The sequence below is a fragment of the Triticum urartu genome, chromosome 5A, assembly GCF_056163025.1.
Source record: "Triticum urartu cultivar PI428250 chromosome 5A, HENAU_Tu73, whole genome shotgun sequence".
Lineage (NCBI taxonomy): Eukaryota > Viridiplantae > Streptophyta > Magnoliopsida > Poales > Poaceae > Triticum > Triticum urartu.
The window spans coordinates 58,673,141-58,685,946 of NC_141877.1; the positions used below are offsets into that span (position 1 = coordinate 58,673,141).

The 12,806-nt window shown below is 46.1% G+C and overlaps 2 protein-coding genes across 3 annotated transcripts; one reads left to right on the forward strand and one right to left on the reverse strand.

The window, feature by feature from the left end:
• Nucleotides 1-575: 575 nt before the first annotated feature.
• Nucleotides 576-3,258, reverse strand: LOC147968021 (putative glucan 1,3-beta-glucosidase A). The gene is made up of 6 exons (XM_087525502.1): nt 3,034-3,258; nt 2,591-2,896; nt 2,259-2,417; nt 1,612-1,781; nt 993-1,501; nt 576-871 (listed from the first exon to the last, which is right to left on the reverse strand). The coding sequence occupies exons 1-6, from the start codon at nt 3,208-3,210 to the stop codon at nt 684-686; spliced, it is 1,509 nt and encodes a 502-aa protein (XP_087381628.1). The 5' UTR covers nt 3,211-3,258; the 3' UTR covers nt 576-683.
• Nucleotides 3,259-6,012: 2,754 nt separating this feature from the next.
• LOC147968022 (putative glucan 1,3-beta-glucosidase A) lies at nt 6,013-9,224 on the forward strand. 2 transcript variants are annotated; one of them, XM_087525504.1, is made up of 7 exons: nt 6,016-6,314; nt 6,411-6,719; nt 6,958-7,116; nt 7,691-7,860; nt 8,087-8,242; nt 8,357-8,595; nt 8,694-9,224. In XM_087525504.1, the coding sequence occupies exons 1-7, from the start codon at nt 6,132-6,134 to the stop codon at nt 8,879-8,881; spliced, it is 1,404 nt and encodes a 467-aa protein (XP_087381630.1). In that variant the 5' UTR covers nt 6,016-6,131; the 3' UTR covers nt 8,882-9,224. The 2 variants fall into 2 exon arrangements, with proteins under 2 accessions (XP_087381629.1, XP_087381630.1); XM_087525503.1 differs by having other exon boundaries at nt 6,013-6,314; nt 8,087-8,595.
• The last annotated feature ends 3,582 nt before the right edge of the window (nt 9,225-12,806 follow it).

A 12,806-nucleotide genomic window follows, 5' to 3' on the forward strand; every position in this document is an offset into this window, starting at 1 on the left:
TTGTAATGCTACCTATTTCTCTCTCTCTCTCATGGTTGTTTTAGCTATCACATGTAATCTTACCAGTATATACCGAGGTATATATAGTGGTGCCCGACTCCAAGGATGAGTATGAGTCAACCTTCCCAAACCAATCTCTACCTCTCACACTGCATGTCGCGAACTTTCCACAACAAGCAAGTACCCATGTGAGGTGTACTTCTCCCTCAAGCATAAAGAGGTTGCAAGTGTTACAATCAACCCCGTACCAGATGACATTATAACCGTTGCCAACAATAGTGTTCTCACAGATAATTTTGTTGTCTAAGAAAATGTTTTTTTCTAGAAGTTACTCAAATATGCCCCCTAGGTCATGCATATGCGCACATTGGTTCCTGTATTGATCGAATTGTCTAGTAGATAACATTTTGTATAACTTCCACTCCTTGCAACTAGAGATTTTTTAAGCATAATGCTAGAATAATCATAAGCGCGGATACCATATGGAGTTGTATGAACCAAACAGTTCACCCAAAAGCCTAGGTGTTGGGCAAAAGTTGGCCATATATTTCAAGAAAGGAGACCTGTGTAGCAAATGGCCAAATACTAAAAATTCATTTATTCACCTTCAATCATTTTTTCTAGAGATGCATCGAATTTTCTTCAAAGTTATTTCATGCGCCATTACACGTAAAAAGCACATCCTAGTTTTTCAAGGAGATGTACCCATTCTTGATCATCCACTCCATACTCCAGTGGTTGTTTACATTCTTGAGAGTCCAATAAGCCCATCCAAACGTTGCCTTCCCATACACATCCATTTGTGCATTTGCTAACATTTGGAGCTCTTCCTTCGTTGCATTGGGCACCTGCCACTCAGCCACCCATTCACCTATGGAAAACAATGCCATCCATGACACAACAGACATTTTAACTGAAGTCTTGCAGGAATGGGAATGAAAAAAAATCCATGCTCCAAAACCAAAAGGCACCAAATTATTAGTTACACATACCTACAAAGGTGAGAGGACCGTTCTGCTTCGTGACAGTGCTAAGAGCGCTTGAGTAGTTGGTCTTGATGAAATCGATATTCTGCTGCACGGTGAAAGTATCAAACATGCTATTGAACAACACATAGTAGTGCACGTCGATGACGGTCCTGGATAACCCGCCGGCAAACTCGAGGAGCTCCGTCGGGTCTGGGGATGACAACCGATTGGACATGATCACGTAGGCCTCCGACGAGTGCTTCCTGACGGCATTGTACCCGTCGCGGTAGTACGTTTTCAGGCTCTCAAGGGACGCGCCTGGCGCTAGCGGCTCGTTCAGCAGCTCCACTGCGAGGAGGCTCGGGCTCGCAGCGTACCTGGATGCAAGGAAATCTATCACTTGTACGGTTTGTGCGATGTTAGCGGCGCTGGTGCCCCAGTCCTGCGAGCCATCCTTGGAGGCGCTGTGCTCGAAGGGGTTTTGTGACCCAGGAGCTGCGTGTAGGTCGATGATGACCCCCAGATTGTACTCCCTGTCCATGCAGAAAAAATGAGCATTTATTTCAGAAATAATAATTAGGTAATGTAAGCTTTATTGATGTTGCTAAAAATTATGCCAAGATCAAACATGAAGTCTGCTTACTCTGCCCATTTGAATGCCTTGTCCAAGGTTTGAAGCGAACCTTCGACGTAAGGTGCTGGAGGAATGGGGTCGCTAGCGATCCACCATCCCACTGGTATCCTCACCGCGGTCAGCCCGCTTTCAGATATGAACCTGAAGTCATCTTCCACTATATACATGCTCCAGTGGTTCTGCCAAACATGCAACATTCCACAAAACAATGATACTTGTTCCTAACTGAGAGAGAGAGAGAGAGAAAGAGAGAGAGAGAGATATGATACTTATTCCTAGCTATATTAACCACAATCAGTTTATAATGTTACTATACTGCGAACACCAAACACTTTGTATCTCTTTTTTAGTATGAATAAATTCCTTCCCAAATTGTTTTGTATGCAATTATTTGAAACTAGGTATATCTGCTGAAGTCATTCGTTGTACTATCGTGGCCACTACTCGTTCTTGTTTCCTTGTGCAAGTGGGCATGCATAGACACGAGTCACATGGTACACAAGAAACAAATGAGGAGGGGAACCACTGCACCGAGGGCAGTGATATCCACATCATGATAAGCATAATCTGCAAGTGCTGTTCACCACGCTTGTTTTGATTTAAAACAGTAGCAATCAGCAAGTGGGCACATGATGCATGTTCAATAATGTCTTTACCTTGAGAATTGGCGTGGCCTTTGCCGTCCCATATCCGTTGCAGATTTGGTACTCCCCTTGTAGCCCCGTCACTCTGGTCACCGCGAACACCGACGGGTCGTCGTCGCCCCAGCTTGTGCTCTTCCCGTAGTCCGCTGTCACTGTACTGTCTTTGTTTGCCTGCCATCAATGGAATTTGACTGCTAGTTTCTATGGAAGAGAATGAGCTTTCTAACTTATTGGTGTACTAGTCAAATATCCTAGACGACTAGACAAGTCAACATTGGTGTACTTGTTGCCTCTTTCGCAAATATGAGTAGTGACATAGTACATATATTACATTAAAATCTTACCTGCAAGAAGAGTCCGTTTGGCGCCATAATCTGCATCCTGTCCTTGCCGGCGTTGCGCACCAACCGGAACGTCTCAGACTTCCCCGGCGACGTCGCCGTGGCCACCACCGAGCCGTCGCTCTGGACGCTGACGAACTGGTTCCCGAACACCTTCAAATTGAACGTCGTCTCGTTGATCCGCCATAGCTTGAAGGTCTCCCAGCCAGACGCCTGAGACCGGTTCGCCACCAGCCCCGCACCGCCGCCCTTCTCCGCGGCCACATAGCCGTTCTGCGTCACCGACTTGAACTGCAGCTGCGTGCCGTCCTGCACGTACGTATGCCGCGCGCCAATCGCTCAAGAAACTGAAAACAGAGAGCCATGGCGGCGGCGGCGGGCGGCGGAGACCTCCCACATCCACATGTGTTGGCGTGTATGCGTATGCAAAGTTATACGTTGATTACCAAGAGGTCTTTGTTGGGGATGCCGTCGAAGAGGGACGGCAGGATCCAGCCCTCCGTCACGAGCCAGCCGCCGAGGTTCACCGCTCGCACGGGGAGACGAGGAGCAGCCGCCGCGCGCCGGTAGAGGAAGCACAGCGCGACGAGGAGCCAGAAGCAGTGGGAGAGGTGGCTCCTCATTTGGCTGCTACGTACTGCTGCTCTCTCGGTGCTGTGCCCTGCCCTGCTGTGCTCTGCTCGCTTATATAGGCCAAGATGACTAGTGATTAATTAGGATACTATTTGACTTCTTCGGTGGAGACAAGATCAGAACGGGAGGGTTTCCGGTTTCCATTGACAATCTCGTGGGTCAGAGTTAGCGACTATCATGAATTAAGTTTGACAAATTTTGCTGGGTTCAAACTTCAAACCGAACCCATCAACGCTGGCTGCGCCCTTGCCCTGTTAATACTACATTAAGTAATTCATGGAACTTCGATCGATTCAAGCGTATGGGAAAATGCACGGAAAACTTTTTATAATGTTAAAAATAATTTTGTGAATATAAACGCATTAAAAATCATAAAACTCTCCCGAGAAGAGCACTTTGGCCAGTCTTGTCTTAAAACATGATGAACCGGTCACAACACTCCATTTACGAGCAAACATGTTACATACTGGTTCGAGGAGCTGAGGTGTCCTACTGACTCAGCATTTTTGTTAGCTAAAAGAACCCTGGTTAATTTTTCGAGGTGTATCTTGCTAGATGTTGGGTCAACATGGATTATCTTAGCGTGACATTTCCTCGAGCACCTTAGTGCATTTTTAACCGATCCCCTATAACTGGTTAGCGGAGTAAAATTTCAATTTTACTTCACTAACCGGCACCTAGCCGATCCCCAATCCGCCGTTAGTGGAGTATATTTTTTACTCCGGCCCTAAAAGTTTCCCTATTTTTACTCCATCGGTTGGCGGCCGAGTAAAACATTGTGCCCTCTCTCTCACGTCCGCCCCGCTGCTGCATCTTCGCCGGTGCGTCTCCGCCGGCTCCGCTATTACCTCGTTCCATCCCTTACCCTTCGCCGCCTTTTTGCCCGTCGGACAGCCCGTTCGGCCCCCGTCGCCGTCCCTGGAATCAAGGTGAAACGCCGCCGCCGCCGCCATTGTTGATTCGTTCAATTTCTTTCGAGTTTCTTCTTTTTCTAGCGGTCGCCGCATCTCACCTTGCTTATGCACCACTGCAGGTCACCCGCCGCTTGTCAGTTCGGTCTAAACCACGCTAGCCGGCTTGTGCACCACCACCGCACCCCAAGTGTTCGAAGAATTACCTAGGTGAGTTTTTTTTTTGTTTGTTTCTCTTTGAACCGATCCATTTGGATTGAACCGAACCGTTTGAATTGTAGATGAAGAGGTTGAGGGAGATGACATTGGAGGACTCGTCGTCATCCGAAGAGGACGAATACGACGATGACTTTGACATCGTTTTAGGCATGATTTTCAATGATGATGTTCGGCGGCCGAGGAGAGGATCATAATTTGGCCGCATACACATCAACCGTGATAGAGCGGAGGGCCATGCCAAGATCATGAGAGATTATTTTGATCCAAACCTAACCTGTCCAAAGAAGTACTTTCGCCGACGCTTTCGGATGCACACAAGTCTTTTTCTGACCAATGCAAAAGCCGTTGAGAGATATGATGACTGGTTCAATCTTTGGAGAAATGCACGTGGAGAGATCAGGGCAAGCCCTCTGATGAAATGCATTGCGGCTGTTCGAGTCTTGGCATATGAGTATTCTGCCGATGCAATTGATGACTATGTCCGCATTGGCGAAGACACAATCTTGAAGGCTGTTCGAAGGTTCACCAAAGCAATGATCGCTGTCTTTGGCCCGAAGTACTTGAGAGCACCAACCAAGGAAGACACCCAGAGGCTGATGACTGAGAGTGAAGCAAGAGATCCGGCGACAAATATACATCACAACACTTAAAAAGAATTGGTTGTATCAGACTTAACACTATTTAATAAAATTCCCAAATGATTTTCCAAAATTCAAGTAATTTTTGAACTTATGAACAATTTTTGACAAACCCGATTATTATTTTGAAATCAAGAACAAAATTTGAAATTCCTGACTTTTCTTGAAAACATGGATTTTTTTGAATTCATGAACAAAATTTGAAAATAGGAACATTTTTTGAATAATATTGAGATATTTTTAGAAACCAAAACATTTTTTTGAATACGTGATTTTTTTGAAAACCAGAACACTTTTTCAAATCTTCGAATAATTTATGCAAAAAGTGATTTTTCTTCAAAATCCAAACATTTTTGGAAAGGAAAAAATTGAATTCGATTTTTTGAAAGAAATATTGAATTAAAGAAAAATAAATAGAAAAAACAAAACAAATAGAAAAAGGAATAAAATTAGAAAAGAAACAGAATCAGAAATAAAAAAAACTAAATAAGACAAGAAGGAAAAAAATAAAAAAGAGAAAACCTAAAAACCCCGGTTTAGGAAAAGGTTCTCAAAACCGGCTAGGAACCATCGAGAAGGTTCCCAAAACAGAAAAATGCTAATTGGGCCGGCTCATGTATCATAAAACGTGCGTGATACGGAGAACTTGCCGCAGAATGCGGCAGATAGGGTTTTTTCTAGATCAACGTGTGCAGGATTTTTCCTTTTTAGCGCGGAGCTGCTTTTGAATTAGTAGCACGATCACAGAGCCGTATGCTGGATTAGTGGCCCCTGAGTTTTCGAACCGGAAAACGGCGAGACAGGGAACGGTTTTGGCCACGTTTATGGCCACGTTAGTGTAAGTGGAACATGTTTTGACTTAAAGCAAACCTAAAACTAGCCAAGGGCGAAACCACCTTCGTTCGTGCTAGCCATTAGTTTGGACCCCCGGATTGTTGTCGTTAGTGGAAACCCTCCCGTTCTAATCTGGTGTTCATGCATCCAACAAGTCGATCATATCTTAATTAATCATCAGCCATGAGCTATATAAGCGAGCAGAGCACGGCAGGGCAGAGCACAACATCGAGCAACTGTGTTGCAACTTGCAAGCAACTACTCCCTCCATTCCATAATACTTGTCGTGGTTTTAGTTCAAGCTACGAAATGAGGAGCCGCCTCTTCCACTCTTCCTCGCTCCTCGTGCTGTGCTTCCTCTCCCGAAGCTCGGCGGTTATGGCAGCTGCTCCTCGTCTCCCCGTCCGAGCGGTGAACCTCGGCGGGTGGCTGGTGACGGAGGGCTGGATCCTGCCGTCCCTCTTCGACGGCATCCCCAACAACGATCTCTTGGTAATCAACGTAGCTTTGCTTATACATACCGCCGGCTGCCGCCATGGCTCTGTGTTTTTAGTTTCTTGACCGATCAGCATGCGGACGGACGTACAGGACGGCACGCAGCTGCAGTTCAAGTCGGTAACGCAGAACGCCTACGTGGCCGCGGAGAATGGCGGCGGCGCGGGGCTGGTGGCGAACCGGCCCCAGGCGTCCGGCTGGGAGACCTTCAAGCTGTGGCGGATCAACGAGGTGACATTCAATTTCAAAGTGTTCGGCAACCAGTTCGTAGGCGTCCAAAGCGGCGGCTCGCTGGTTGCGACGGCGGCGTCGCCGGGGCGGTCGGGGACGTTCCGATTGGTCCGCAGCCCCGGTGACAAGTACAGGATGCGGATCATGGCACCCAACGGGCTCTTCTTGCAGGTAAAGATAATACTCGTACTACTATGTTTGCCAACTGGGCAACAAGTGTATGCTAGCAAGCTACTGTACATGTGCGTTCAAAACACATATTTCATTATTCAACATGAGCCTCCAATGTCCAATGTTGACTAGCTAGTCTAGGGATTTTGACTAGCGCAAACAATAAGTAATTATAAGAAAATCTCACTTTCTTTCATGTTCCAAACTATATTAGTCACATTCCGTTGACGGCGTGCAGGCAAACAAAGATGCCTCGCTGACGGCGGACTATGGCCAGAGCACCAGCTGGGGCGACGACGACCCGTCGGTGTTCGCGGTGACCAGAGTGACGGGGCTCCAAGGGGAGTACCAGCTCTGCAACGGCTATGGGACGGCAAAGGCTACACCAATTCTCAGGGTAAATACATTGAGCATCACTGTGCCCACTGCTCCACTTGCTGACCCCTACTGTTTTAATTCAGAGCTATATATAGTGAGCAACACTTGTACATTATGCTTATCATGCATCATGTGGAGATCACTGTCCTCAGTGGTTTCCCTCCTCATTTTCTTCTTGCTTATTAGTGTATCTTTGTCCACTTGCACAAGGAAACGAGAAAGAGTAGTGCCGATCATTATGCAGCGAATAACTTGATTGGATATACCTAGTTTGAAATCATTGCATAAAAAACCAACTGGAAATGTAATTTGTTCATATGAAAAAAGATACACCAAGTTTTTGGTGTTCACGATATAGTAATATTATCTAACTGATTGTGCGCTATCATCATCATCATCATCATCATCATCATCATTAGTATTGTTATTATTATTGCGAGAAGTGTGCTTTTCTTGTCTTGACAAGGTAGATACTGGTAGTTGGCAGAGTTTATAACTTAGCTAGAAATAGGTACCATTGTTCTCCCTTTGGAAGTTAGGAATACGTATCATTCTTGGCACCTCAATTTTGTGGAATGTTGCATGTTTGGCAGAACCATTGGAGCACATATATAGTGGAAGCTGACTTCAGGTTCATCTCCGAAAGCGGGCTAACCGCAGTGAGAATACCAGTGGGATGGTGGATCGCTAACGACCCCAGACCTCCAGCACCTTACGTTGGAGGTTCACTTAAAACCTTGGACAAGGCATTCAAATGGGCAGAGTAAGTAACCTTCAGAAACTTGTAATCTAATTTTGCTAAATGTATGAAATCAAAGATCGGCTCAACTGTCGGAATATTTAGGCCGGGGGCTGACCTTAGCATCATCTTGAGCAAACTAAAGCTTCCGTTATCTAATTAACTTTTGTCCTAGGTTTGATCCTCCTTTTTATTCTAATTTTTTTGAAACATTCTACTTTGTAAATGCTCAATTTGTTTGCATGAACAGGAAGTACAATCTAGGCGTCATCATTGACCTACACGCAGCTCCTGGGTCGCAAAATCCCTTCGAGCACAGCTCCTCCAAGGATGGCTCACAGGACTGGGGCACCACCGACACTAACATCGCACAAACTGTGCAAGTGATAGATTTCCTCGCATCCAGGTATGCCAAAAGCCCAAGCCTCCTCGCAGTTGAGCTAATGAACGAGCCGTTGGCGCCCGGCGTATCCCTGGAGAGTCTAAAAACGTACTACCTCGACGGGTACAACACTGTCAGGAAGCACTCATCGGATGCCTACGTGATCATGTCCAACCGGCTGTCATCCCCGGACCCAACAGAGCTCCTCGGGCTCGCTGGCGGGTTACCCGGATCCGTCATCGATGTGCATTACTACACGTTGTTCAACAACATGTTTGATACTTTCACCGTGCAACAAAATATTGATTTCATCAAGACCAACTACTCAAGCGACCTTAGCATTGTCACGAGGGAAAATGGTCCCCTCACCTTTGTAGGTAATTGTAACTATTCCCTTTTGGTTTTAGAACATGGGTTTTATCCCCCATTTTTCAGGACTTTAGTAAAAATATCTCATGTAACATGTTTTCCGCAGGAGAATGGGTGGCTGAGTGGAAGGTGCCTAATGCAGTGAAGCAAGAGTTCCAAATGTTTGCAAATGCACAGATGGATGTGTATGGGAGGGCAACGTTTGGATGGGCATATTGGACTCTCAAGAATGTGAACAACCACTGGAGTATGGAGTGGATGATCAACAATGGATACATCTTCTTAAAAAGCTAGGATATGTTCTATGTGTCATTACTCATGACTCTTGAAATAAATTTGTAACGACAAATGAAATAAATTTCTAGAACAATGAATACATCTATCAAAAAATGTTTCGATTCGAATAAATTAGTAGTCTTTGGCCATTTGCAACACAGGTATCCTGTGTTGAAATATATACACCACTTTTCTCCATAAGTTTAGGCTTGGGTGAACCATTTGGTGCATGTAATTCAATATGGGTCCAGAGTCTAAGAAACTAGCTGATTTCTCCACGCGTTGCTGCGGGATTTCAAAGATTAGATACATTTTGTATGAATGAAATGACCTAAATCAAAAGCTATTCTTTTGGAAGCAATTGTGTGTGAACCATTGGGGATGGAACAGTTAAATTTGGGGTATGCATGTGCTACAAAATAGTTGTAATGGATAATGACGTGACACATTTGGTGATGTGGAGGGATGTATGTTGAGAGAATTAGAGTCAGTGGGGATCAACTATTTAGATTTTATAGATTCCAGCATTATGCTTAACAGTCTCTAGTTGCAGGTCATGAAAGTTAAGTGAACTAGAAAATCTCGATCATAATGGAAATCAATACACACATATGCACGAACTAGGGGAGGGGGGGGGGACTTTGAGTAACCTCCAAAAACAAATTTCTTGAAAAACAAAATTATTGGTAAGAGATATGGTGTTGGCAGAAGGCATATCTATTAGCACTCACAATTCTCTCCTCTTGATCCCTCTCTCTGTTTTCGTCACTCTAACAAGAATAGAGGAAGAACTCTGAATTTTTGTGCAGCGCCCTGAATGTTGCTTTTATTTCTTCCTGTTATTTCTCAACAGAAAGCAAACATGATGTAGAGCTAGCTCGATATCCTACTGGATCGTGCCATCCCACAGCCGAGAACAAGTCTAATAGGCCTACAAACGAGCCTCGGGCTCGTACAAGTCACGTCCTAAAGCGGTACTAACAGACAATATGAATAACGCTAACTAAGTGACCGCTGCCATGTCGACTAAATAGCGCTGCCATGGCAACGAAATTAGACTGCCGCTGTCATGCTAGTTTATTTGTCAACATACCCTCCCTAAGATCTCAACCATCCCAAGTGAAGCATGATCCCTTTGAGATAGGGCCACTCATGTGATCATACGTTTTCATCATATATAATTTCACCGCACACCAATACTACTTGCCCCTCTTTCTTTTGATTGAATGAATGCACTCATATGCCGCAATCACATTATCCATGATAAGTCTCCCCGGTACAAAGCACTTTGTTTCTCAACACTGATCTCATTAAGAATCTTACAAAATCGGCTAGCCAAAATCTTGGAACATAGCTTGTATATAACATTGCATAAAGAAATAGGCTTGTATTGGGTGATATTCTTTGGGTGTTTTACCTTCTGAATCAAGATAATTTTTTTAACATATTCAACAAATGGTCGTCGTTTAGATAATCTAGAACCGCGTTTGTAACACCATCTTTGATCAAATCCCAATGGTACTGATAGAATCCGTCGTTGAGTCTGTCGGTTTGTAAGAACCTACATATAAGTTGTGAGCAACAACTCTTTGAGAGTTCGGCCGGGAACTAAACACGTCCAACAATCCTAAGTTATGGATGAGATATGTGGATGAACTACAGATGAACACAAAGAACTACCCAGGTTTGAGCCACCTTCTTGGTGTAATACCCTACTCCTGCCTTGTTTGCATTCAATGGAGAGAGCTACAATGTGTTTGTTACAAGATGAAAAGCTCGACCCCTTGTGAGGTTTTAGTCTCCCCTCTTTATAGTGTAGGGAGAGGCCTTATTGGGGCTCTGATTAGCAGAATATACATTGGGGTAGGCTAGCACAATCTGTACTTCAGTGGCATGGTCGCCCATGGCATGCTTGTACATGTGATGATAACGTCCTTCTGGGGCAGAGCGTTACCCTCTGAATACCTCGCTTCCCCCTTTGGTATTCGTTGGGTGGTGATGAGGTACCACCACTGTAGCAGTGTAAGCAGTAGGTGAATATTACTATAATAACCGTGTATAGGTTGAGCCGCACGGGTCCTGCCAGAGCCCATGTGCAAGGGCTAGCCATTTGCCCTTTGTCTCCATCCAGATGCAAGTTGCAGCGTCTCGGGGTACTGACTCCCTACGCCCTTAAGGAGAGAAGACTCATTCCCCGACAAGGGCATGCGACATGTCGTTGTGGCATCCTGGGAAGTCCCTGTGAAGGGCTTCCAGGAAACGGTCCACCCTTTCCTTGTGGCATGTCTCCTGACGAACTAGGCCAGGGTCCAATGGATGTATCGATGTCTTCGATCCCAAGGCTCTTCTTACCGGGTTAGTAATACCCTGGTTTTACTGACACCGACAGTAGCTCCCAGGCCTGTTACCCGTCTTGGTGATTGCAGGGATCGAGACGAGGGATGGGGCCATGTCGTTCCAGAGCCTTGATGCGTGGTGACTGGCCACCCATGACAGGACCAGACGATGGAGACTTTTTGCGCTGTATTGAAGGATGACTTGAGGGGCGCTTTTGTCAGACCACGAGAGCGCCTCAATTTTCGCCCATGTTCGCAGTGCGTTCTTGGAAAGCGGGGAGCATGAGCAGTTATCACCGAGAGGCGGGCGATTTCCCTTGCGTCTGCCCCTTGATTTATAAGGGAGGGGTGTTGGGGTGATGCTAGCCCGTTCTATTGCTCTCACCCCTCAGCCATTCTCTCCGCCATCGCCCAAGCTCTTCTCCTTTTCCTCGCATCTGCTCCCATCCGGGATCTCTCTCCGTGGAGTCGCGTAGATCCAAACCTTCCGTAGATAAGGGTAAGAAAGGCAAGGAGGAGGCGGCGTCGCTGCCGCCGGAGCCGGCCTTGCACGAGTTGGATTTCGTGGATACCAATAGAGCGAAGATGCTTCACTTTTTGGTTAGCGGCCGCGGGAGTGAGTGGGGGCACACGGAGTTGTGGCCGGCGGGAGGCCAGGAAGCATATGAGGATGCGGTTCCTATCTTTGCCAATTTGCTCGCTGTCGGTCTGGTCCTGTGACGCCACCAACTCAATCGTGCATTAATCATACACACAAATATGCATGATCAAGATAAGAGACTTACAGGAAGATATCATAACACAACTCTAGAAATAAATATAAATGTAAAGCTTTAAATTACAAGCCAGAGCCACGAAACCCGAATACACAAGTCAGCGAAAGCAACTACATCCAAGTACAGACATAAATAGACAAGTTTCCTTTAAAAAGGCTGAGCAAAATAACAACAACTATATAAAAAGGCGCATGCCCATAGAAACACAACGCAAACAGAAAAAACGGTGGTACAGGTCCCAGCGCACGACGGGAAAACGGTCCGACAAGGGAAGAGACACAACGCGTGACAGGAAAACAAAACAAGGAGTAGATAAAAAAAAAGAAAAAAAAGAACAAGGAGTAGATGAGAATTAGCAAAACGGTTTTCTCTTTCTTTTTGCGGCCGGGGTATAAGGCTCGGTTGTTTGCTGGACCGTGCGTCGCTCGTTGTCACGTCATGACCGACCGAACGACTGGATCGCGCGCGCGTTCGGACTCGCTGAAAAACGAATCAATGTCGAACTGAGCCCCGGACAGGAAATTTCTGTCTAAATATACATGCACGCGCGCTGTGACCCCGTACCTATACGTGCAAGTGCAAAGCTAGAATCTAGCTCGCGCGGACCGGAAATCTAGTCTAGCTAGCTAGAACAACACAAACTAGTTCAGGCCCAGCCATGGAACCAGAGAACACCGTACTGGAGTACTGGTTCGGGGTCCGCGAGCGAGCAGGATTCGCCGGCTTCCGCGGCAGCAGCCGGCCGAGCCTGCTCATCGTCGACCGCTCCGGCGTCTACTCCACGGCGAAGCGCCGCTACATCCGCAAGACGCGCCACCACAGCTACCGCGC